At 46.0% G+C, this 26982-nt stretch overlaps 1 protein-coding gene across 1 annotated transcript; it reads right to left on the reverse strand.

The window, feature by feature from the left end:
• Positions 1–1203: 1203 nt before the first annotated feature.
• Positions 1204–26893, reverse strand: LOC144170510 (gamma-tubulin complex component 4-like). The gene is made up of 14 exons (XM_077700351.1): positions 26688–26893; positions 26197–26323; positions 22207–22367; positions 20652–20788; positions 18364–18508; positions 13737–13863; positions 12065–12198; positions 9358–9514; positions 8302–8397; positions 6602–6707; positions 6319–6505; positions 5607–5741; positions 2435–2551; positions 1204–1398 (listed from the first exon to the last, which is right to left on the reverse strand). Exons 1-14 carry the CDS (start codon positions 26760–26762, stop codon positions 1279–1281), a joined length of 1824 nt encoding a protein of 607 aa, XP_077556477.1. The 5' UTR covers positions 26763–26893; the 3' UTR covers positions 1204–1278.
• Between the last annotated feature and the right edge of the window lie 89 nt (positions 26894–26982).

The following is a 26982-nucleotide window of genomic DNA, read 5'->3' on the forward strand; positions in this document are numbered from 1 at the left end:
CAACGGTGAACTTGTGGCTTGTACAACAGCTCCATTTTTAAAAACGGTTGTTCAGTCTCTAGTTTTGAATAGCAAGTGAGTAGCCGGCTTGGCAAGTGCTGACCCAGTCTCGTTCCCGCAAGCATTTTTCACGCATAATGTCCATTCCTCATATGTTGTGTACAGTGTTGAATACAACACAAAAATTTGCTCACCTTCTCCAAATAACCGTTTCATAGTATGTATATTTAATTTTGTGCCCTGGGGCAACAATCATCAGTAAATGGGCTGGCCCCTCTTGTAGAGACATGTGAAAGGATATTTTTTCTTTCTCTACAATGACCATGTTACGTCACAAGCTGCTGAAATAGCATAATGACCCTCATTTAAGAGGGCACATGGGTCTTTGATCAAAAACTTTATTTTTGCAGTTATGATGATGAAAATTGGGGGGCACATGTAGTTTCTCATTCTGACTGTAGATATCAAATTTGTTTTTGAGTAAAATGATTATATTCAAATTTATTTGGAGTTTTATATTCAATTTTTTGACAGCCTTTGTAAAAAAACTGCTGGAGGGATGCAGCTAAACAGGGAACCAGTGAACTGTGCACAAATCAAAGAGTGCAATAAGACTAACATTATCGTTCTATCTGGTCTGTAGCAGAAGTTACGGGAAAACCGGTTTTTCTGGTTGCCACCTTTCAAGCCTAAACTTCAAATGGTCGTAACTTCTGCTACAGACCAGATAGAACGATAATGTTAGTCTTATTGCACTCTTTGATTTGTGCACAGTTCACCGATTCCCTGTTTAGCTCCATCCCTCCAGCAGTTTTTTTACAAAGGCTGTCAAAAAATTGAATATAAAACTCCAAATAAATTTGAATAGTATAATCATTTTACTCAAAAACAAATTTGATATCTACAATCAGAATGAGAAACTACATGTGCTCCCCAATTTTCATCATCATAACTGCAAAAATAAAGTTTTTGATCAGAGACCCATGTGCCCCCTTAAATCTTGCTAGTTTTCTTCCTTTCCGTTTCTGGTAGCCCCAGTCATGAGCAGGCTACTCTGCTTTTTGCTTGCAGTGTGTACGTTGGTCTTTTTTTTTCCCTTCTTTTTTCCATATTGCGGGTAATAAGCACGGACGGCACACCAAAAGCAAAGCAAACTGCTGTAACCTTTGCGCAGTATACAATGACAACTACGAGTGCAGACACTTTTCCACTTGCAACAGAATCTCAAGACTTTATTGGCCAGCAAAGCTTCGTCCGCACAGCTTTGCAAGGGGCACCCTAGTGTTGTGCGGCTGCGTCGCTGAGCCGTAGCAGCAGCTGGGACACCTGTGACTCGGGCAGCCTGGTGTGCAGCGAAGAAAGGATGCGAAGCAGCAGCCGCCTCTGGCCATCAAAGTCCTGCACCAACCAAGGGAGCCAGCTGCTCACATCTCTGCGCTTCAAGAGGAATTCTTTCACGGAACATGGCTGGGTTAGAAGTAGAAGGAAGGACTCTTGACATGTTTTTATGTATTTGCACTGGATAGAAAAACTAAAATGCCACAAAGAGGTGAAGAAACAATATGGGTAAAACTAGAGAAACCTTACCAAGTGACTCCAGGTAAAACAATGCAACAAGTTGTTCAATTCAGGTTGTTAAACGTTATAATATTAGGATCAGTTATGAATAATAGAACTGCAAACATTGCCACAAAAAGTGCGGGTTTGCTCTGAATGCAGACGCACTCCTTAACGCTGCAGGTACTGAAACAGGTCTCTTCCAGCCAGGCTAATGCTTCACTGCTCACGCATGCTTGCACTACTGACCAGAGTCCCCTTTGAAGCGGATATTTGTCCTCTGTTCAGCTGCTTGTCCTCTATTAGCTTGAACATGAGGCATAGAATGAAATTGACGTCTAATGACTTTTACAAACACCGGCCCAAGACTGGCAAGCAAACGAGGTTGGCTGTTTTCTTCTGAACCAAATTCTCATGGCGGAAATTGCCACACACTGGTTGGAGTGACCGCTCATCGGGCTTAGCTGGCAGAATTTGGCACTCTGTCAACGGAAAGTCTGAGGAATTGATGCAATTTCTAGCTGGTGATTACTTAGGCCTTTACCCACCTTAATGCTGTCATTTGGGCCGGTACAGTCACCAAAAGCGCTAACAACAAAGAACAAGGTGCCAGCCCTTGTACAGAGTGACAGCTTATGATTGTGCCCTAGCTAATAAGCGACGTTTTGCACATGCGGTGAAGCAGCCAAGTGCAGGAGGCCAGCCCTATAAGCACCGATAATCAAGGATTCACTGGTGGCTGTTGACGCTGCTTCTCCATGCATAGGATAGCACCCAGTTTGTTGCAGTTAGTACCACTTTTGACAAGTGTGCTTGTAGGCTGCCCGGTACTAGATGGGCAACCCCAACTGGGCCATGTAACAGGCCTCCTGCTTGCCTTGTGGATGCCCTCGAACTGCGTGAACTGCCGCTGGGTGAGGGGAGCCCTGCTGGTGGGGAAGATGGCGCACAGGGACTGGCACAGGCCCAGGATGGCCCGCAAGCACTCGTGCACCTGCAACAATTCCTCATTTTGGACGGCTCACAAGTGCTGCACGAAAGCTCCAAGGGATTCTATTGTGAGGGCAGCTTTGCGCTGACCTTCAACTGTTCTAGACAGGGAAAATAAGAGACCACATGCCTTGGGTCAAATGCTGGTGGGGTGGTGCGTACAGCACCACCATTGAAGGTTATTGCAGACTTGGTTGCGACAAAACTGTCTCCATTCTACTGACTGGGCTCAAGTAATACAGGATACCCTGTACACTGGACAGTTCAAGTGGCCTCATGTGCTTCCAACAAAACTCTGAAAGCCACACGAACGGCGTGCTTGCCAATTATTCGTACAGCCAGGCAGATAATGGGGCTCTTCGATTGTCAGTCTCGGACTCGCCACAGACTTCCCCAAGGAGCCGTCCGGCATTCATTTTTCACATATACAGTGCAGACCGCTTATAACGTATGTCGCGGGAGTCACAAAAATCTGCACTACAAGCAGTACCGCACTATAAACATAACATTCGCGAACCCAACCACATCACGATTTACCTTTCAATCATTCTTTGTTTATCTTCCCTCAACCGAACACCACTTAAAAACAAAGGCACAGTCTTTATTTCGCTTTGTTCTCCACATCAGCTGCTGCTGCGGGGGTCTTACAAACCTTGAGCGTGGCTTTAACTTCCTTTGCGTTAGTGTTTAGAGAGAGCACGGCTCCATTTCTTAGTGACTATGAACGGATGCTGCAAGACAGCATGATAAGAACATGAGCAGGGTTTTTTTTTCCCACCCCACCTTGCGCTCACGATACCAAAGGCGGCTGCTTATCAGCACAACGTATAGGTAGTGGAAACCTCCAGCGTCACGGCTCGCTATCTCTGGATGTTCTAAAAGGGAAAGGGCGGTTCCTTATCTGCACAACGTCATAATCGAAACAACCTACCGCTTCAGGGTGGGCCAGTGGGAGTAGGGTGGGGGGGGATCGCTATTTTCTGATGTGCGTCAAGCAATACCAGCTGTGGTTATCACGTGAGTGCAAGGGGAACCAGCGAACTTAAGGGTGCCTATTTTTTTCTTCTCTGAGTTGAAGTTAAGAGGAGAGCAGTGAGCACGCACTGCATTAGATGGCTTATTCCATCTTTTTTCTTCCTCGTGACTCCAAAACGATGCCCCAGTTGTGCTGGTTGATCAGTGGGACCGCCAAAAAACCACACTATGAACGGTATTGTGCTTCTGGCAACCATATTTTAAGGGGGACTCACCTGTTAACATTCCTATTGGACCTGCTTCATGACCCACAATCTTAAAAACCATCGCGTACGAGTACGGAAAGTTTTAAGAGTACATATACCTGTGCACAACGGCCTAGTTTGCTGATTTTCGACCTATGTCACTTCTGTACTGAAATAAAAAAAATAATAAAACTCGCATAAAAGACTGCTGGTGCCATCTAATGAAAACAAGATAAACTAAAATGCATGTCTTCTTATTTTATATTTTAATTTTTTTTTTATTTTTTATCTGATAAGTTTTTGTACTGTTTCATTTCAAAAACGTTAGGTAACGCTGCAATGGAGGCTCGTTGTGCTAATCTTTTTTATCGCGCCACAGCTACTCAGCCAAAGTTTGCAGGGCACGATTCTAGTGCATTGCACCTCATTCCTGCAGCAAAGCTACAAATGCGAGTCAGAAGATGATGATAAAGCTCAACTTTATGTTTTGAGAGATAGCTGACCGTAAACGTCAACAAGCATCGACCATGGAGTTGCGTTTTCAACTTCATGCATGTTTTTCCGCATCACGTGCTTGTCCCAAATACTGTGCTGGCTGTAGCTGCGAAGTCATTCATTGAAAAGATGAAAAGATGTCAGGGCAAATTGGTGCCTCTGATAATGTAAAACCACCAGATTTCTTCCATGGAACCACCCGAAATTGCACATTTTGAAATAGAGGTTGGGCTTCACCGCATGACACGAGCACCGCGCGTGCTAACATTTTTTTTATATCTGACAAACTGTTCTGCGAAAGTCGACATTTTTTCTAGGGCGTGTTTTTTAAATGTTTCCCTACAAAATGTATATTCTAATCTTTTTCTAATACCGGTGGTTTGTTATACACAACTCCTTTTTTATCATTTTTTTTCGACAACTTGACAAAAATTTTGATTTTGATATTTTTTTTTGCAACTAGTATATATGAAAACATTTAAAAAACTGGTGTTATTGGAAAGGCCACTAAATAATCTGCATTTTATGTTCCTATGTTCCTATAATTAATGCCTAACCAATTTTTTTTAGCAGAAAAAAAATGTTTTCTTGGACCCCTAAAAATCGGTCAATTTTTCCGCAGTCACGAAAGAGTTAAGTGGTATGCTTATGCACTGGGTTCTATGGGAGGCAAGCCAGCAGTCACAAAAACCTGCACTATATCCCGTCCCACATTATAAGCAGTTACGTTATAAGTGTTCTACACTGGAGTTGCGTTTTCAACTTCATGCATGTTTTTCCGCATCACGTGCTTGTCCCAAATACTGTGCTGGCTGTAGCTGCGAAGTCATTCATTGAAAAGATGAAAAGATGTCAGGGCAAATTGGTGCCTCTGATAATGTAAAACCACCAGATTTCTTCCATGGAACCACCCGAAATTGCACATTTTGAAATAGAGGTTGAAATGGCACATCTACCTGCAGGCTATCAGTCCGAAACTAAGTCGAATAAATGGCATGGTTATGACATAACTTGTTAACTAGCAGTAGTCACATTTTGTAAAAATTACGGTGCACTCCGCACACAGGGCACCGGACTACAAACTATACTCCCATTAGTTGGTGTCATTTTGACAGCCATGGTGGCAGCAGCACTGATACATTCAGGCATGCCGCTGCACAGTATCCTCACTAAATGGCCACCCAAAAATCACTTTTTTCCTTAAAAAACGAGGATTTACACATTCAACCTGGAACACTGAAAAACAGCAAACGGCTGAAATCACGAAACACTTGTAACCGAGTCAAAGTGCAAAATGCTTAGCGCAGACTGGAGTGGAGTCAAAATACTAGCATGCAGACTCACAGGGCGAAGCATAAGCATGCTGTCTGCCAGCAGGGAGGCCAGGTAGCTGTTGTGCAAGTGCTGGATGGCTTCAAAGTCCTGGGTGTCCTTCACCTGCGACAGGAGGCGCCCCAGGTGGCTCTCGACCACGTCCACCTAGGCACGACCAGAACAGGATGCCTCTCATGATCATCATGCACTTGCACCGCCATTTTGGAAAGCTGCCAAGACGTGACATACTAGTCAGCAGTTGCCTGTACCATCCACCTTTCATGAGCATGCATGTACAGCCACGATCAAAAGTTTACGAACCAAGGAAATGGCAATTTTAGGTTATATCTCTTCCTATAGCAGCCCGACAAACCGTCAAATGCATGCGAGATGTGGTATAAGTACTGAACTAATGAAAACTACCGCACATAGTACTCTGGTGCGGCAGAGAAATAACTAAAAATTGCTGCCTTCGTGGTCCGTAAACTTCTGCTCTTGGGTGTACCTGTTGGCGACAGATGCTAGCAATCGAGTGGCAAGATGTGCTAAATGATTTCCAAGATTAAGGTTAGGTGCTGGTCCATTTGTTTAATGAGGAGGACCTTTGTGTCACTGGGACGACAAAGCAAGTGGAACGAGCAGCTACGTAGGATGCTGTGGTGACCACAGGATGTGGCAGAGCACATGCACCCCCCACTAGTGTCCCGGGAGCAGGGAGAGATGAGAGGAGGGGGTCCCCCACCTGCAGGTAGTACTGCAGGCTGTCCAGCAGGTGGGCCATGTGCGAGCGCAGCTGCATCATGCGCCCCATGAGCGGGCAGTCTCGCAGGGGCGGGCAGCGGGCCAGCTTGCTCTGCAGAAGCCAGCAGTCCTGCAGGAAGGACTGCGCCCGCTGCACCCCGATCAGCAGCCGGAACAGCCGGGAGTACCTGCGCACCCGTGCCCACCCCCCGAGGTGGAGGACAGGACTCATCCACCACCCACCATCACACCCTACACTGGGCACAGCACTAGCCACTACTCACTTGGCCAGCAGCGTCGGGGTGAAGAACACGTGCAGGGGCCACTTGACCGCATAGCTGAGCCCAATGGTCTCCCAGCCGGCTAACGGGGGGCCGTCCTGTGCTGTGGCTACGGGGAGGAATGACATTCGGACACGACACCAGGAAGCAACCGGGCTCAAACAACACGGTTATACCCGGGCAGTCTGCCTACGGCTGGGACACAATGCCCTTGGCCATAGTTCCCACCAGCCCAGCACTTAGCAAGGTTCCGCTGAGCACAGCAAAGCACGCAGAAACATTTAGAAAAACTTATGCTGTGCAATTGGTTGTAGAGGCAACAAGGAAGGTGCTTACTTCTGCCCGCTCTTTGGCAGCATACTCAGTCTTTGCTGTCCAACCTAATATTGATTAAACAGAATAATTAGCTGTACATTTGTACACGTGGTGTCTGACAGAAAAAAAAAAACACATGTGAAACGCTCAAGCAAGTGCAGTAAAAGTAAGCCACTGCAACGTCGTGCGCTTGGTGGGGTTTGTGACTCCTGTGCGAACCCTTACCGTTAGCTTCCCCACAAGGATGCTTATGGCCAACAGGGCTGTTACGTGAGCAATGCATGCTGAGTGTAAATCCATTCTGCAACAGGAACGTTTGATTCACCCTCCAAATTCTATGCAATCCCACATTTTGAATTTTTACTAGTTTTATAATAAATAAGAAACTGGAGAGTGGATGACTTTCTAATCAACCCCATATATCTGTTCACCCAGGAAAACCCGCTTCACTTCCCAGCCACTAAACTGCCTACACGAGATAGTAATGCAGGGAAAAAAAAAAAAAACAATTATAATAAATAAATAAACAAAAAAGGGGGAAAGCTCACACTGATGTGCAAAACTTGAAGTAGTGAAGCAGTACACAACCTTCACAACCATCACAACAGTTTAAGTCCACGATTGCAGCCGATTTGCTTCTTCTATGCTGCCGCAACAACCTTTACTCTATCATTGTTGCTAATAAGTGTGAGCATCCTTCATTTTTTTTGGAAGTAATAATCATTGGACATCGCCTTGGAAGGGTGTACACTATGACGTGTCTTTCTCGTTCCAAGCAAGTGTTACCATGACTACGGCGAACGCTGGAGTCTTTCTCGTTCAGAGCAAACGTTGCCACGATTACAGCAAAGGACAGAGAGCTTTTTTTTTTTTCTGCCAATCTTGGCCAATCTCCCTAAGTAGGTATGCTTGGCTTGCAAACATGCACTGGGTATGCTGGGCGGGCGCCGCGAGGCATGCACACACGAGCGCTCGGCATCTCGGTTTTTTTAACTGCCGGGCAGTCGCCACAATCTTGGCCAATCTCCCTAAGTGGGTATGCTTGGCTTGACAAACGTGCGTCAGGGACGCTGGGTGGTCATCGCGAGGCATGCACACACGAGTGGTTTTGTCAACTGCCGAGTGGTCGCCGCGAGGCCCGTGCTCATGTGCGTGCGCTCGGCAATTTCTTGGCATTTTTGACTGTGGACATGAAAAATTATGACTCGCTGAACAGCTTTACTGTTGGAGAGCTACAAGAGCTCGGCAAGATCCAGGCTCATTTATTTTCTTCTTAATTAAACAATGAAGAATCACTGCAAAGAACACAAGTGACCCGTGTCGTCTTCCACAAGTTAGATGATAATCGACACAAAGGAGACATGGGCTTGCTGTGCCCTGCTTCTCACCCAGCGGGGGCCCCACAGTGATGTGGAACTGCTCTGCGAGGTTCTCGTCTTCGGACTGCAGCAGACTACAGGCCAGCTGGAACATCCCGTTCACCTCTGCAGCAAAGTGGGGCCGCACGCTGTAGGCACAAGCCCGGTCCGTTTTTTTTTCTCTACCTATTTCGCATTTAGCGGAGCAGGACTAGGTGTGAACTGCACAGTCGTGCACAGGTACATTGGCACTGCATGTTGGTTGTTCCTTGGATGTGCGTGGTTGCTTGGATTATGCCACAGAGAAGCTAGCTTGTGAATTAGCAAACATGAAATATTGCTTTCAATTCAGAACTATTCGAACAAAACCATTATTCACTTCAGATCTCCCATGCAAGAAAAAATCAATCGTCCTACAGACCTAGTAATAAGTGAAAGCAGTACCTTAACTGCTTGAGAGTAGTCTAAAAGCAGTCAATTTGATTTTTAAAATCTCCAAAAAACATATCTAGAACCAACCACCGATAATATTTTAGGTAATTTATTGTTGAGATTGTCAGTAAATAAAAGCTTTATCAGTTCTCCAGCTGTTCAATGATTCTTGGAATATTCTTCAGTAATTATGCCAATGTTCTTCAGCGTTTCCAAGAGATGAGACTTCAAGATCCCATGACATTCTATGCAGCCTATTAAAATCAATGATGCTAACTTTACTAGATCTAGTAATCATAGGTTATGTTACACCAATGATTTTGCAACAGTCAACCATTGGTAAAGCTGCATTAATAGCTTGCTAATCAAAGCAATCAGTAGCATTATATTAGGAGTTCCATTGCGGTGTACCATCGACAGTCCATCGAAAGTGTATTTGTAGTCAAGTGTAGATAATGTTAGTGATAGTTTGGTTGCCAGTCAACCATTGATAGAATTGGCAGTATACTACTGACAGTTTTGCATTTATGTTGAAACCTGTTCCTCGTGCTTTTGTTGTTTCCTACCTTGCCTTGGAAACGCTGCACACACTTGTTTCCCCGCCTAACTAATTCCGCCACTGAGCTGCAGCTAGCCCCCTGTGGCCCCCCTCACCCTGCTCGGTGGTGGGTGTGCGTGGCCGTGCCAGCAGGGGCTCGGCCAGTTGGGAGAAGTGCAGGAAGAGCTCAGCACGGCCCAGCAGGAAGGCGTCCCGCATCAGCCGCAGCTGGGCCAGCAGGCAGCCACGCTCCACCAGCAGCTGCCACAGGTGCTGCACCAAGGAGGAGGACACCGCCGACCATGGCCGCGCTCTCTTCCAAGTGCAGCGCACTTTAGGGGCTCGCTCGCTGAACCCAGGTAGAGCCACATGGCGTTCCGTCGTGGCGGCTGTCATCGCGGCATCCCACAGAGTTTTCGAAAGCCAAGCGGTTTATGAAACTCATGTACCACTGGCACTTCTCATACATCTCCCCGTTGTTTAGCGCAAAGAAAACTGCGGGTACATTTAAGGAAAAATAAATGTAATTAACCGCCAGCACCCGCATTTATTTAGTTAGGAACGCTTGTCAGGTTGTTTTTTACGATAGTAAGCGAAAAAAAGTGGCAGTGCAACGCCGGCACGCGTGGGAGGAAAAGCAAGCACAAAAAGAACAGAACTCCCGCTGGCGCGGTTTCATCCAGGGGGCGCGCAAGCACTGCAAAGGCGGGAAATTTGAAATGCGTTGGGTGGTAGCAGTGAGCAGATAACGGCGCTACAGCCCATTATGGCGAATCACTGCTCTGCGCTTCCGACAGCTTTCACGAGTTTCGAACACGTATGACTATTTAAACCGCTTGGCTTTCGAAGCCTCTGGGGTACGCCGCGAACAACAGCGTCACCCCGGGATGCCGCCTTGGTGCTTTATATGCTTGGGTAGAGTGAGCGAGCTAGGACGACAAGGCGTGCGCCTAAAGTGCTCTGCACTTAAAAATGAAGGATGCTCACACTAATGAGTAAAACTTGAAAGTAGCGAAGCTGTACGCAACCTTCATGGCTATCACGAAGGTTTCAGTACACGATTTCAGCCAATCTACTTCTTTGCTGCTGCAATGGCCTCTTCTCTATCATTACTGCTATTAGTGTGAGCTTCTCTCAATTTTTTGGAAGTGATAATCCTTGGACATTGCCATGGAGGGGCGTACGCTATGACGTGTCTTTCTCGTTCCGAGCAAGTGTTGCCACGATTATGGTGAATGCTGGAGTCGGCATTTTCTTGGTTTTCTTAACTGCTCGGCGGTCGCCGCAATCTTGGCCAATCTGCTTAAGTGGGTATGTTTGGCTTGACAAACAGGCGCAGGGGACGCTGAGAAGTTGTCGCGAGGCACGCACGCACGAGCGCTACCCTTTTCTTGGTTTTTTCAACTGCCGGGTGGTCACTGCGAGGCCCATGCTTACGTGCGTGCACTAGGCAATTTCTTGGAATTTTTAACTTCAGCCTTCAGCTTCTGTCTAGTAGTGTAGCAGCAGCATGAATAGTGATTCTTAAGAAAGTAGCTGCAGTGAGTATGACGCCGAAGTTCTACATTATAATCGACTTAGGCAGGAGGCTTGGTGACAAACCTAGCCAAAATAAACGCTTTTGCAAAAGATTGTGCAGAAAGATCCTGCAAAATTTTTTCATCGTACTTTAATTGAACATATTGTATGTGATGGCATTTGTTGCATACAGCTGAGCAAAACTGGAAGCCGCACGGTAAAGCTAATTTGTTTTCACCAGGTTCCGGTTGCTTCAATATTGGGGCAGTGACTTTAAAAGATACCTCAAAGATAACTGTAGTTCTCACCGCAGGCATCGATTTGTTGAGTGTGTAAGCCATCCCTAGGGAGCTCGTATAAGCGTGGAGCCCCAGTTGTGGTGAAAATGCCGCAGCTGCTGAAAGGGCTGCCATCAATTGGTGCTCCCTTCGCTGGAAAAACATTGTTTTCTCGCAAGAATGACGGCGTTTCCGTGCACAGAATGGCCCTGCTGGGGCATTTATACAAATTCGAGCCTTCCCTGTGAACTTTTAGATGTGCATATACAAGCTTCACATCAAAAGAAAGCTCCTCAATATAAAGCGAAAGTCAAAAAAGTTTTCACATGTTTAAATGAACAAAAATCCTCAAAAATAAAGAATGCTAGTCGAGCAGGCAGGTATGGTGCAGCGTGGTTTACTCGTGTGTGTTGGCGTTTGCATAGCTAAGGAACGGGCCTAGACTTAACCGTGAATTCTTGTTGCTTGCCCGTATAATAGGTAGTGATTGGTAAAATCAGCATTTACTGGTAAGACCGCTACTTTTTATACAAGCAGCCACAGGCTCCATTGCGAGCAAAATGAAACTGGTGAGTTCAAGGATTAAACTTAGATCTATCTGACGGAGCGCGTCTTCCCTACATGGCAATTTTGGCCCCGCTGGCTCCCGTTGTCACCGGCTGCGATGGGCAGGTGGCTATCTACAAAGCCGATTGTGCTCTGAAAACTTCAATGTGGGCAGTGCTCAAATTGCCAGCACAAAACTTGACAGACGAATGAATAAATCTTCTAATGGAAGGGGATTGCTCTCTGACCTTAACTGGGAAAGATGGCCTGGAAGGAGTGAGGATTGGTTACAAAAGTTTGCTTCTGTGTAGCCAGGGTTGTTTTTTGTGACAACCCGTAGATTGTTATTTGTTGGCCTTTCAGTGCGGACCATGTCTGTTGATGAGTACAGGTAATCAGAAATGGCACCTGCTCCCACAACTGCACTAATTACGCACCTTCCTCTTGCATCCTCCCCATAGAAATGAGGAGAGCTGCTCACCGCTGCTGCTGCTGAGCGCACGTCTTCCACGAGGGCGCCCAGACGGAGCAGGTCCAGCTCAGGAGACTCCTGGATCTCACGCAGCCGGTCCACAAACTCCGCCTCCTTCTCCACCCCGTAGAAGACCGGCCGCCCTGCCGTGCCACAGCAGATATGAACCACTGGGGATAAACTTTGTTGCCATATGCTTTGGCTACAACCACTGCTGGGCTCTTACTAATTGAACCCATAACAGGATGGTCTTGTCTAACGTGCCCAAATATGCTTTGAAGACTTTGGTCTACGTGAAAATTGTGCACTTCAATAAAATAAAAAATACAGTTTGAACAAAATTTTGTCTGCCGTCCCAGAAAAAGATGTGGTGAAACATTACTTTTGCTGCAGCATCAGACCAATCTCAATGTCATCATGTGCACTTTAAAGCTGCCTCTCAAGCCAAATGGTGCGTTTCTGCTGTGATATGATGCATTTCTGGATGGCCACTGTGACTCGGCACTTGATTGCTCCATTTGTGATTGCTTGGGGACTTGTTTCCACTCATCAATAGTGGTCAACACACTTCCGACTAGCCACTCGCTTGGTTGTTTGGCCTGGTAGGTTTCTTGCCTATTTCCATAGGTCGAAAAAACAGAGCGATCTCATTCAAACTCAATCACAATTTTCGTCCTTCGCACTGTACTCACTCAAATTCAGACTCAAAAAGCTGGTCCATACTCAAAATCAGTCGTAATTACTTATCGCATACTGGTTTCTAATCATACTCACATTTACTCACACTCATGTGCCCATATGAGCACTCGTACTCATTCGTACTCAACTCATCTGTACTATTTTGTAGTTGTACTCGATCCGTACTTACTTCTACTCATATTCGGAAGTGTTTCTACAATTTGTACTCGCGATCAACTACTCACAATCAGGCATGCACGTCCTGATGTAGGTAGATGGACTCAATTGAGTAATATGTGTCACCACTACAGCTTGTGCACTTACTATGCTCAGAAGCGGGCTGCTGAGAAGTTGGGATGGTTGCAGTGAATTTTTAATGCATTTATGAAAGTGCAATATCAGAAAAAAAAGCACATCAAGCATTGTTTTAGACATCACGAGTTGAACAGTCATAAAATTTGCCTTCAAGCCTGCTCCACATCACAAAATTTTCTGAGGGCAATGATGGGAGACTAGCCGAGGCATGCTAACATGTAAGCAGCGCAAATAAATCACAGGTCATCGTGGAGTTGCAGGCACATTCAACACGCACCCTCGAGTACTGTACTGACCAGTACATTTACTCACGTCTGTACTCACTCGTCATCAGACTCACTTTTTTTCGTCTGGGTCTGTGCTCATTTGTACTCGCACTGCCACGAGTGAGCACACCGACCTATGCCTATTTCATGAGATTTTACAAGTTAATTTTTTTGTGTGTGTGTGGTTGTTAGCAAAAAAAAAAAAAAAAATCTACATGCATTACTGTTACGGCAAAATCACCCAACTATATCGGAACAATAATTATTACGATATATTTACTGCCAACATTGATTTTTGGCATGCAGCAATAGAAATTTTGGGAAGAGAGAAAAAAAAAGAAAGAAAATATCGATTTCAGCAAACTAGTGGCATTTTGTCGACTAAGCTCAAGTTACCAGTCAACAAGGTCCGTGTCACTCACCCATAGACTGGCCAAAGACCCGCACAGCCGAGCCAGCGAAAAGCACTTTCTTGGCGAATGAAGCGGACAGCTGGTCTGGCAGCAACTCTGGTTCCAAAACAAAGTCGTCCATCGACTCCAGCGGCCCCTGCCGAAAAAAATCCCCCCTACTGAGCCCCAGACATCAGCAAATAGTTGTTTTTAAACGGCATGACCCAAACAGCAAATGTGCAAATACTAATGAGGTGAGCACATCCTGACAATGCTACCCCCACCCCTATTGAACCTGATGTCTGAAAGAATTAAGAATCCAGTGTTCATTCCTCCAATAAAAAATGGCTGACGATTGCCATACTCCCTAATGCGAAATTAGTGGGCAGCACGAACGGCAGTCTTCTCAGTCACGGCGCATAGCTTCTGCATCTCAGGAAGTGATCACGTCATCAGCGAATGCCCGGTGGCATGTGCTAATCTGCTGTTAGCTTGCAGCACGTTGCCACCGCCGCGCATGTTGTTGTAAATCATGTGTAAACCTCCTGTGCAAATGTCATGTAGTACGGATCAGCCACGCACGAGGCTGGCGATGCCGTCAAGCCACAGTAGCAGACGCTTAAGTGCCGTGCACTGAAAAAATCGGCAAGAGCAAACCATGACAGGCGATGGGTGCATTCATATGCATGTTAACATACACATACACGCAATCATAAAGCCACAAATCATGAAAGGTGCTCTATGAACCTATGAACCTATGCTCTATTAATCTGGGGGACGACTGCACAAAGCCATCTAAACAAACTGCAAACATTGCAAAACAAGGTATTACGACATGTAACAAACCGCTGTCGTGATTCGCCATCTAAAGACCTCGTATACCGCGATCTAAAAATGATTCCAATCAAACGCCTATACTCATACATACTTGTACGACACTACATAAAGGAAATGAAGACTGGTAGCAGGTTCTTGGAGGATACTGCTTAATAAAAAACACAATAACTCGAACGCTCCGGCGCATCTCACATTGGCTTACCCCCCTCTCCAGGACAAACTACGGAAAGCAAAGAGTGCAATATCAGCTACCTTACAACTTAACCAACTATACCTATGTAAAATACAGCCAGAAAACCTAACACTTAAATCGTGGAAGCAATACAATGTTGATTTGGCGCTCTTCTGCTAAATGTGTATACGTGTTATATGTACTTTCATTCATGCTTGTTTTTATGTTGTACCATGGCGCAAGTTGTGAGATTCTGTAGGATGTAAATAAGGTGCATATTTGTTTCGTATGAACTGTGCATTGTATACTGTACCATTTAGAAATTGTTCTGTTTATTTTGTTTTCATGTTTGTTTGTTTTTTCGTTTTTCGCACTTAGTTAGTCGACTGAGGTTCGACTTGTTTCTGTTCATTTTATTTAAGATATGACACTTGCTTTGTAATTAGAGAACGGCAGTGCTGTGCTGCCGTCGACATGTGTACACGGGGTAGGGTCCTCGTCAAGCCAGCGCCTGTGCTGGCTTTTTGACCACTCTTCCTTGCGACGTGACACGTAAATACATAAATGAATAAATTTGAATTTGAATAAGCTTAACAGGGTGAATTTGTTCTTTAAAATAAACTCCCCCAGAAGCAAAGGAAGCGAGAAACCAGTTACACAAATTGTGCAAAACTGACAGTCAGCTTAAGTCTCACCATTTCTCTTGTGGGCTGCACTGTTGTAGCAAGTGATGCTGGGAATTGCTACCAAACATGTACCGTTCTAAACCCTCTCTTTACACCTACCATACCGATGAGTGTTCCCCACTATTAAAGGCCAACTGCACTCAAATTTTCGAGAACGTAAAAATAACGTCACCAAATAGTACATTTAAAAAGTGTGCGAAATGCAAAATACTGCGCTTCAAACATCAACGCGCGCGACACAAACGTCACGTGACATTGGCGTTTTCGGATCCGAAACTGAATAGAAAAGGCGGCCATTACCGGCGACCTGACGTGACGTACGTGGCGGAACGGAAGCGGCCGCGCCAGGACCGGCGGCTGCTGAGAGCCGCCTTGAAATGCGCTTGGTAGCGCCGCATTTCGCTCTGTTATTTCCACTGAAGAGCTTCCACTAACGTATGCCCATGATAATGGAGTTAGGCGCTATTCCGGCATCCCGTTGCTATCAGTCGAGATGAAGTAGACCGCCCGACAGTAATTTTTTTACATCATATTAACTGCCGGAGTAGCAGTTTTTGGCATTGCAAGTAAAAGAGCGGACCCTGATTTACAAAGCTACTTGCCCGTACGATTTCGAAAAGCAGCTTCCGTTTTAGTCGACGTCTCGGCTATCACATCGCTCTCTTTGAAGGGAACAAACCGCACGCGGGCGGCGATCAATCACTATTTCTACTATATATACATTACGTACAAACAGTTTCGTGAATATCGGCCCAGTATTTTTCGCCGTGCTGCACAACGAGAATCGAATTATAAAAATGGTCTGAAACTATAAGCTACTTCCACAGTCAAATGATGCACTAAAACACAAAAACATTTCCTATCTACCGCTGTTTTCTACTTTAACCACAGGTGCTGGTGAAAACATTTTACTTTCAAATAAACTAAATCTAACGCTTCACTTGGGAATTAAATCTAGTCTATTATTTAGGAGAGGAGCAGTTTCGTTAGTTTTCGCACTTCGCAAAGACGGCGGCCGATATTTGTGCGGATGTATTTGTTACTACCAGAAAGGCTGATATTAATTGGTTCACTTAGCGAGTGAGGCAAAAGTCGCACAATTGTTTATAGCCGCGTGCACAACTCTATTTAGGTCGTCAAACTTTTGGAAAGGTCTAAAGGATGGAGGTGGCATTGGGCCAGCCCAAATATGGCCAATATCGGACGCAGAAGTGCAAGTGGTCAAGAACTTATAAAATATCTTTTGTTTTTCTGTGGTATAAATGCAATAGGAATGACAAATGTAAGGCAAGTGCTCGTTTCGAGCTTTTTTTTTTTTGAGTAAAAATAATATTGTCAAGTCAAAAGACTTTTTCTGACACCAAGACGTTCGCAAGCACGTGAAAGTTTGAAGGCTTCTAATCTCTTTTTTTTTTTTCATTGAAAAAAAATGGCGGATATTACTGCCTATGCGTTTAGTTTAAACATGTGATGGTGACGGCGGTACAGCGCGTTGGTATAGCAGAGAAACCCCGGGCGAACGCATCCCTGCGCCCGACGGAACGCCCTGCGAGTCGCCGGAGAAGCGCGATCTTCGCGGGACAGGTTTCCCAACCTCCGTCACAGGCCTCTCGGAACTTGTTTCGGCGACTCTCCGCCAGGTGCAAACGTCGTCTGCTCGGAGGTACTTTGAACGGCGGTACCTAGCGCTCTCTGTGATTACGAAGCTAGGGATTTCGCCATGGTGATTTTAAGAGCATAGACTACTTATTTCGACAAAGAAAAAATTTGAGTGCAGTTGGCCTTTAATGCCCGCTGACAGCTCCAAAGTTCAAACTAAAATGCCAAACAGGTGTGGTGAAGAGCCTGGGAAGACCTTTCACCTTGAGAGGCCTCTTTGATGATGGACACGGTGCAATCACAGTAAAACCCCACTGTAACGAAGTTGGAGTCATAATCACTTCGTTATAAGCATTAATTCGTTATAGCCAATGTCCATTTCTACCGACCATTTACATGCAAGAGACGATGCACTCACCACAAACTCAAAACAGCCCTCGAAAAAAAAAAAAAACAACACAAGCGTGAACAAAAACTAACTTTGTTCCCGCCAAATGGCCATTGGACAGCACAAGTGCTGGCAGCTCACTTCGCAGAGAAAAAGTCCTTGAGAGATTTTCGCCACATCTGCTTCATGCGAATGATGGCTTTTTCAGCTGCAGCCACAATTTTGAGTCCATCCTCGCCATCATCGTGAGCACCAAAGAAGCGGCGGGGCAGGTTCTGCCACATCCCGGTAGAGTGACTAGAGGAACGTCCAGGCACTCTACCGGGAACCCAGGCACCTTAGCGCGGGAGACTCGCACCCTCACGCGTGTTGCTGGGCGCTTGCAGCCATTTTAGCGCCCTGGAGTTGGCAGCCCCCAGATAGTGCAAGTTTTGAATTACCGCATCCTAGATGCAACGTAACCTGTCGTGCACTATAAGACAATTGGCCTGACAGGTACCAAAATGGTCCGTAAATGTTTTTTGTGAAAAAAAATTTTAGCTTCGTTAAAATGAGGTCTTAAATACATGGCCAATTATAAGAATTTCAAGGGGAATTATGAATGCTTCATTATATCCGTTAGTTCGTTATATCCCATTTCGTTGTAATGAGGTTTTACTGCCATCTTTACAAGGCTGTCATTCTGGGTACTGGCAGCTCACCCTTGCTTAGCTCGTGCATGCTTCTCATCTGGATGCGTTGTGTCACTGCTACATCATGCGTTCCTGGCAACTCTGGCTGGGTTTCTAGCTGCCCATGTGGATTTCCCCGCATGGGCAGCTAGGACAGCTAGGCACAGCTAGGCACAGCTTCACCCTGTCCCAGCACTGTGGCACGGCTGCATGGGCCAAACTCCTCCACAGAAAGTCAATCATGCCAGGTGTGAGCTCGGGCATTGATCGAGCGCTTGAACACATCATCATGGGTGGGACTAACCTCAACAGTGGGGCTGGTGACTTGCACTGCCGCGCTGCGGTCTGGCTGCCGTACAAAGAACTCGTTGTGCGGATCCCAGAGGACACCGTGCAGGATCCAGGAGGAGATCTGCTGGCACAGCACACCGTAGCACTCCTGCAAGAGGCTGGCCATACCAGGGACAGGTTAAGCTAGCCGCTACACACGGAGCCAATCACCTGTTTGGCATACCCATTCCCATGTTCTAAAGCCCGGCCAACCCAGACCACAGGGAGATAGGTGTGCCCAGCATGCTTTGATGGTTGCCTCTTTGTCAAGCTAGAAGCATTACCAAGCTACTCATGAAGAGATCAAAAAGGACACTAGGTTGCACTGCACAGCTGACACAAGGGAGCAAATGGAAAATGAGATGTGAGGGGTGCTTGCTTTGTTTTCTTACTTAGGTCATCCTTTGCGGGGGCCGTGCGGGTCCCCATGCTTGGTATGCGGCACTGTTAGGGTTAGCAGCCTGACGCCACCGACAGGGAGGCCAGCCCTTGCACAAGTGCAGCGCGTGTTCCCCCACTGGCAGTCGCAGTGTGTGAAGCGCCAGCCCCAGTGGATGACTCCTCTCACCAGCTCCCTCCTTCCCCTCGAGGTGCCCTTCTCTCACAAACTGAGGCAATGTGAGGCAAATTTGCTCTTCCAAGGCTTTCATGCTAAGGACTGGAATTGCGTGGGTTGGACCAGGAGCTCATGTTCCTCGACCCTAAGATGAAATGGTCCCCCACTATGGGGCGGGCTACGGACGGCTGAACGAGCCCGTGGAGACATCGCCTCCCGCCCAAGCTCAGGACAGCTGGGCCAGTGAGTCGTCCATGTTTTGACTGAGCACTAAAGTGTGGTTTGTCGACATCGCTTTCCTCTGACCGCATCATTGGCACCTTCCAGTGAGTTGGTCGAACCCTCAGTGGCGTCCTGGTGATGCTGCATGGTGGATTGCAACTTTGGCTCTCATGCTCTAGCTTGCTAGCCAGGTAATACAGCCCATTTATAGCCGCCACCCCCATACCTTACCAAACTTAAGATGTACGATAAAGTTGTTTGTGTACTAAACCAAACAGTAGTTTTTGCCTCATTTGTCAGTGCCTGTCCCTGTTATTCAACTATGATGAATTTAACATGTTTGCTTCCTGTTAAATTCGAATCCAAACAGGTTTGCTTCCTGTTAAATTCGAAACCACCCAGACCACGCTCAGCTGTTTGTTATCAAAGATCTTCATCCCATCACGTTCATGACACACAGCTACTCTGGGTGGCCAAATTGAAAACACCTTTGGCTACCCTCCTTGGTTTGATTCCCACCAGTAGCCCCAATTCATTGCATCGACACAGAAATGCCAGGGTCTCAGAAACTGTCGTTATTTACCTCCAGCCGCTTTACCACTGCATGTTTTTACCGCAATATGAAGTCAATGCTGCCACCTGCCCCATCCCTTAGCTCATGGTTTCTCAAAGTGGGTTCCGCGGAACCTAAGGGTTCCGCAGGCCCCTCCTCAGGGTTCTGCGAGCCACTGATAAATTTTTCCTGGTTCCGCAGTCGCAAAGTCTTATATGGTGAACTTGAGGTGCGATTGATCTAAGGAACCTCCATTACTCACGCCCGAGTGTCAGTAAGCACATCTCGGCGCATAACAGAAACGCGCGAGCTGCGCAATAAATCTCGCCAGCAGCTTGAAGCCGGCCATACTCTGGAAACGGGCCACGTGGTTAAACTATTGCACTTGAATCTCGGTCTTATATTACCCCCATGCGCATTTCTCCTGTTTGGAGATAGGTGCCGCTAGTGTACGCATTCGCGTAAAGTCAACGGGGGAAAAAAAACGATACCCTTGCTTGCTTTTGAATTTATTGCACGTTAATGTAGCATGAACGGAATGAAAACGACGGGAAGGGGGGGAGGGGGGTTCCTTGGCCCTTAACGGAACTTAGCAGGGTTCCCTGGGACCAACACGCTTGAGAACCCCTGCCTTAGCTCATTACTTCAGCTGACCTCTTCGCCTCCCTCCATCCCAATCCTTGTTTCCACCTACTGCCATCCATCAAGACAGGCTGCCCTCTTTCATGCACTCGGCTCTGTCACACAGCTCGATCGGAAAAGCACACACCAAGAGGCAAGCTGCAAGGAGAGGCCTGGGTAGGACAAGGTACACCGGAGAGGCACTGGGTAGGCAGGTGCACGCTGGCTGTTGATCCTACATTTCTGACGTGCTGCCTCCTCCCAGGCGGCCCAGCACAAATGATGATGCTGAGACAGTGGGGCGACTCACATGGCTGCGCTCTCCTTGGCAATGGGGAATCCCGTGGCAGAGACAGCGTGCACCAGCTGCAGGATGCTGCAGCCGCGCACCTTGCCACTCTCAATGGCACTGGTCACGTCAAGCAGCCGCACAAACAGCAGCTGGTACTGGGTGGGGAAAGGCAGCAAATCAAGACAATCCATTCTGAATCACATTAACACAAAAAAGAACACGCCCGTCAGAGCTTCAACAGCTGCAAGGTTGACCCTTTTTTGTCACTCAGGGATTGTCGTTGGCACGGATGCCATATGTATGTAATGTAGTGGTGCTGGGCCTTTTGTATTCTAGCTTCAGGTGATCTTTATTAGCTTAAAACAACGCTAAGACAGCATTTCCGGTGGCATCGAACACTCCAGGTGTATTCCCTCGGTCAACAGAATTTCTGATCAAAGGCATTCACAGTACCTTCAGCTTCCAATTATTGAGATTACATTACATTAGAAACTTACAGAAAATCCAGAAATTAAAGTTGGCTCTGTTGCATGACACAGCCCTTTGCACACATCACTGCATGGCATGGGCCCTTTGGTTGTCTTTTCTGCACGCCACTGAAGTTGTGCCAGGCAACCTAACCATAAACCTTAAAAAAAAAAAAATGGTGCACTAACACTGGTGTTGTTATCAGCTAAAGTAGACTGCTGTTTGCACGTAATATTTATAAACAAAAAATAATTTGTTGTCAATAGTGCCTTGACTGAGGAACCAAGAGCTGCCCATTAGGTATGTTCACCACGAGATATCTGGTCACATAACCAGCATGACTACCAAGAGCCTTTTTTCACTATCTCAAGAAATAGCAGGTAATCAAGTTGTTTAAAAAAGAAAAGTGTTAGGGAACTAAAATTTATTCATGACTATATACACCGAGCTTTTGTTCCATGCTTCCTCATGTTGTATGACACTTGTAATAATCTCTTATTGTTCTTAACACTTTGCTATTTTTCTTATCAAACACTACTACAGGAACACATAAAGGTGTAAAGTACAGGCTCCATTTCTTTAGTGGCGAAAGCTGTTCTGCAGATCTAAGCATGTCTCTAGGCTGATAGAGGAGGAAAGCCCCAATCAACTTCGCCACTGCGCATAAGTGCTCCCCACCACCATTTCTCTGATTTATGTAGCTGCTAACTTCCTCAGAATTCCAAATAGGGGGACACCCTCTTATTGCCTCCTATTCAGATAACCCATCTCCAGTGGCTCCATGCGTCTTTTGTACCTTCTCAATTTTCAGAAATTATAACGATTGCAAATATTACAAATACACCAAGAACCTAATTTATTGTGCATAGGTATGTTTTGGGTAGCGGCATTGCCTGGCATTCCACTAATCAAAGGAAAGGAAAGGAAACGAATTTTTCTCACTTTCAAGTTGGAATTAACCAGGTTTGACAGTGCAAACATACACACATGCCACACTAAGCTTGCTTTCTATTTGGCAACGGAAACGTGCCCCACATGATTGCACTACTAGTTTCGGGTTCACTACAAGCTGGTGAGACGTCGCGAGTGCAGGACGGGGGCGTACCTTGTCCAGGACCCCCTGGAAGCACATGAGGGACAGCTGTCCCTCGAGGGCCTCTGCTTCGAGGAGGAGCAGCTCATGTGAGTAGCGGCCCAGCACCTTCTGCATGCCCATGCAGAGCGCGTGCAGGTACAGACCGGTCTTGCTGGGTGGCCCTCCTCCACCTGCAAGGAGGGCGCCAGCCACTTGGGAGTCATGTTCCGGCATCCTAGAAGGGAGACTGTCATTCAGGAGCACATCCTGTTCTTTCTCACTGCTTGGGTGCACACACCATCAGCTCCAGAAGACCATGCAGCTGTGTTCATGCCACTGACTTGGCTGCCCACTGTTTTGTGACTTCACCTGATAAATGGTCAGGCCCCGCACAGCATGTGTTATTCTTTGCACTGTTTCTTGTTTCGTAATGCTGCAGAACCTACTACGTCTCAATCCTTTTCCCTATTTTTCCCCTGCCTTGTCAGAATATATCATGCCACCAAGCAAGACGTGTTCAACTCTTGGTTGCTGATGCAGCTGTGAGATGACAAATCATGAGCAATTTAGTTTTTAAAAATATTTTTTTTGCACATGCTTGAAATCAAGTACACTAGCCACAGGCTTTTGTAAATCACCATAAAATGAGTACAGTTCAAAATGATCAACAGACTACATACTGTGGCTGATCAGAAAACATTAGCAAGTTGTGGCCACTGAGGCTCAAGTGTTCACAAAGGATAACAAGGATGAAACGTTGATGAGTGCGTAGTCACACTGACTGCTATCAGCATTACCAACTTTCCTTTCATCATTAGCAAGCACACCTTGCACCATGCATGGCTCAGCTAGAGCCACATTCCAAGAACACATTCGGCAGCAGGCCTGTGCAGCAGCAGAGCTGCATGCCGCTCCGCCATCAATCACTGGATTTCAACAAAAGTGGGGCCTGACTTCATTCCTTCACAGGTCGTCTTCATGTGGTGTAGCTGCGTTACCACCCCATTAGTCACATCCAGTTCAGCACTGGCTGAAATAGTATTTTAAGCAACGCAAATAATTGTCTTCAAAAACAATTAGTAAGAAAACACTGGCACCATTCCCAAACGACACTTTATGGAAAGCACAACATGAGTGCTTGACAGCCGCAGTTAGCTCTTGAAAGCTCTACCCAGTGTTCAGCATGCTGGTGCTGTAAATGTGGTTATTCTCATATATGTGTGGGAAGGTGGAAAATAAAACTAAGCTATTTGTCATCTTTACTTCTCTCTTTAATTTTATAGACAACAGCTGTCAATAATTTATAGGGGGTTACTTTTGTTGGTGGCATGCATCAGGTAGTGAAAGCCAGCATGCTTGCACTGTACTCCTAAGTGACCAGCAGAGGAGGGAAGGGGGGGGGGGGGGGGGGGGAGCGGAAAATACGAAAGGTGTTGAGTGAGCAATATGTGGCATTGGGCGGGTCGCCAAAGGCAGCATGGCGGCTGCTGCAGAGCCTAAATTGCCGCAGCAGGCTGCTGTAATTTTGCAACAATTATCACTTCAATAAAATGCAGCAAGGAGAAACAAAGACAGCAGCCAGCAGCATTTCTACAGAAATTGCAGAGATTCATGATCCCAATTCAGTGCTTGCTATCAGCAAGAGAGGCTTAGTGATTTAAATATCCTGCCATGTATCTGGCGAACCTCACTGATTGCCACAGAGACTGCAGCCACATGGTAAGCGTGTTGGGAATGGCAGTCTGGGAGCAGCAATAGCAACAAAATAGCTTAGCCTCCAATGGCATAGTGAAGATTGCACACCTTTCAAAGTGAAAAGAGATGTAGTCAACTATATCTATGATATAGCAAAGATAAAAATATTCTGATTGATTCATTTATTGTGGGGTTTAAAGCGCCAAAGCTATACGTGGGCTATGAGGCACAACATAACGGGGGGGCCCCAGGTTAATTTTGACCCCCTAGGTATCTTTGACGTGTGCCGAAATCTCTACACACAGGCGTTTTCATTTGTCGCTTCCATCTGAAAAGCAGCTGCTGTGGCTGGGATCAAAGCAGCACCCTTGGGCTCAGCAGCACTATGCCTCAGCCACTAGCTACCACGGCGGGTATAATAATATTTTCATTGCTGCATAAACGCTAAAGCTCTCATCTTATTTTCCTGTGCACTACAGCAAAACATACAGAATCAACGAAACAACTGCCCGCTGAAGGTTTATGCGCATAGGCAAGCTAGAATTCAGCAGGTACCTGCAGTTATTTATGGTTCTAATTTGCAGTAAAGAACAGACATGGAAAATTGAAACAAATGAAAAGCATCTGACCCTAACTTCAGAAGGCCCTGAACATGAAACAATATAGCTGGAAAAGTTTTCTGTACAGGCCCCCATTAATACAGTTTCAAACGAGAAAAACTCCTGTGTTATCTTGTACACGAAAGTGTTTCCTTTTCACGTCCATTTCACAAGGCAAGTGAAGGTGCCACAAACTGTAACCACATATATTGTGAGCACAGGTGTCATCGTTGCTCCATAACTGTCACTGGAATGGTCAATCCCACCTAGCAACTCATCATGTGTGTCACATGCGAGCATCTATCATCGTCGCACCTTCACCATCATCGCTTTTTGCAACGGCTTCCCGGCGAGGCTGCGTCGTCATTAAACGCGTCCTTCAAGTCTCCCGTGTTCGAGTCTTGCAATATCTACAAAATTCTAACTGATAATTGCAAGCGCCGCAAAAATTGGAGAAACCGTTCTGCTCAAAAACCTTGTAACTTTTGTAATGTTTCAGAAACAGCACATAAAAATTTAGCAAATTTACTGACTGCTCCCAACAGCCCCTTTGCTTCAACTTTTTCTTTTAGATTTTATTTTTGATTGCTCAGCAGCTGTTAAGAATAATCGCTTTCATGCTGAGGAGTTTGCTGAAAACATACTGAAAACAGTTGTTTGGAAGGAGTAACTCGTATAGAATGCATCTTCCCGTAAATGGATCATATGTGTACCTTAAATACTAACAAGATTTCACTGCTTCAACTCCCTCTTGTAAATGCATCTAGTGGCAAGGACACGACGCCTGTAAGGCCAGAAAAGAAAGCCTGAAACTCAATCTTTACTGCACATTATGTGGAAAACACTTTCCTTAAAAAATCGGCAATCAGTTGATAACAAAGACAGTTGGCTTAATAGGTACCACCCTGTTTTGCAGCATTGGTATTTCGAAATTACAATATTTTCACTGACCTGCTTTGGTTTCTCTGTATCATTGAGCATTGCTTAATTTCCAACAGCATTACCAGACAAGGAAGGAGTTCAAGCAAGGAACAGTATAAATGGCAGCTGCTCGCTTCAGCTACCAGAAGAAATTTTTCTTCGAAGGCTGCTCTTTGCCGTCACATAAAACACATGTACCAAAGTAAATTTACAGGCCTTTAACTGATGTATAAGTGCTGTATACCTGCTTAGAAATCAATTTGCCACCTTCAGAAATGTGCTGCGTATAGGTGGTATTCACTGAAAAGTTTAGCTGTCAATTTCTTCGCTTGGCGACACTGGAAACAGCCACGGACATGGTTTATAGCCACGAACATGGCGCGGCTTGTGCCGCTGCATCTGCACGCCGCATAAAAAAGAAAAAACACCGGCGCGCATCGTCTGCTCCGTTTCAATCGATTCTCAACGGTGGTGCCGAACCAGAGATGTTATTAATCACAGCCATGTTGGAGTCAAGGCATTACTTTGCGTTCGGCGGACTAGAGTTTAGAGGGTCCAATGCACATCATGTGCTTAGCACGGACAAGTACCGCCATGCCAGGGAGCCTGACGTAACCAGTGACAATGCAACCACAACGTTGCCTGCATGTGTGCCTCGCCAGTGAACACAACCTATATAGTATGTTACTTTTTGTATACTAATCTTCAGTACTCAGGCGCAGTGACTGCAGTATCGCAGGATGAAAACAGCAGCCAGCATTCATAATGTCATTCGCTAACGATCGAGTATGGTGAACACATCTACCATCACTGCCGGGGCTCAGATGCGATGAGGCAAAGTTTCGTAGATGCTTGACTTGGTAGCCCAGCGAGCACAGCTTGTCAAGGATCGCTGCCTCGGACGGGTGCAGAAAAGGCAATCCCTTGACAACCTGAAAGAAAAATTACAGGTTAAGATCTAGCGAAAACTATTACGTGCGATTTAGCCCTTTGAGTCGATCACTGATATCCGCAAAAAAGATTGGGCTCGAGTTAAAACATTTGCTTTTAAAAATTGGTTTCGAGAGGGACGTCAAAATGCGCGCGCCTGACTGCTAACTTACGGAATGAGGTTTACTGCAGCCAGATGCAACTAAAATGCTGCAGAATTTGGCGCTTAAAACCTCAGATTTCCCTCAACGCAAGCGAACTAATCAAATAAGGCTGAAACAAAATAATCTGCAGCTGTCTTGGGCATCGCGCACGCAAAATTTTTCACTGTTGACAGTCAAAGAGTACGAGTGGTGGACAAATTACCGAGAAAGTGCCATTTTTTTCGGTAAAGATGCTCCCCGGGAATCCGTTTAAGGCAAAGAGCAACTCGTGCAGCATGCTCTTGAGCGGTGAAAACAAACGCCGGCGCTTCGATGCGCAGCTGTTCAGTATTTCTGTCTCTATGCCGCACCTACCACTTTCACAACTTTCCGCGGTTTTCTTTCGGTGCCTTTATTTGCACACCAAACAAAAGAAAAGTTATTCGCACTCAATGTGCAAAAGAAGAGCAAAAGCTTATTTGCACTTTTAAAGCGATGATGATGATGTTCAGAGACAT

The sequence above is a fragment of the Haemaphysalis longicornis genome, unplaced genomic scaffold (genome assembly GCF_048455015.1).
Source record: "Haemaphysalis longicornis isolate Haplotype H1 unplaced genomic scaffold, Haemaphysalis longicornis Haplotype H1 scaffold_2, whole genome shotgun sequence".
Taxonomy (NCBI): Eukaryota; Metazoa; Arthropoda; class Arachnida; order Ixodida; family Ixodidae; genus Haemaphysalis; species Haemaphysalis longicornis.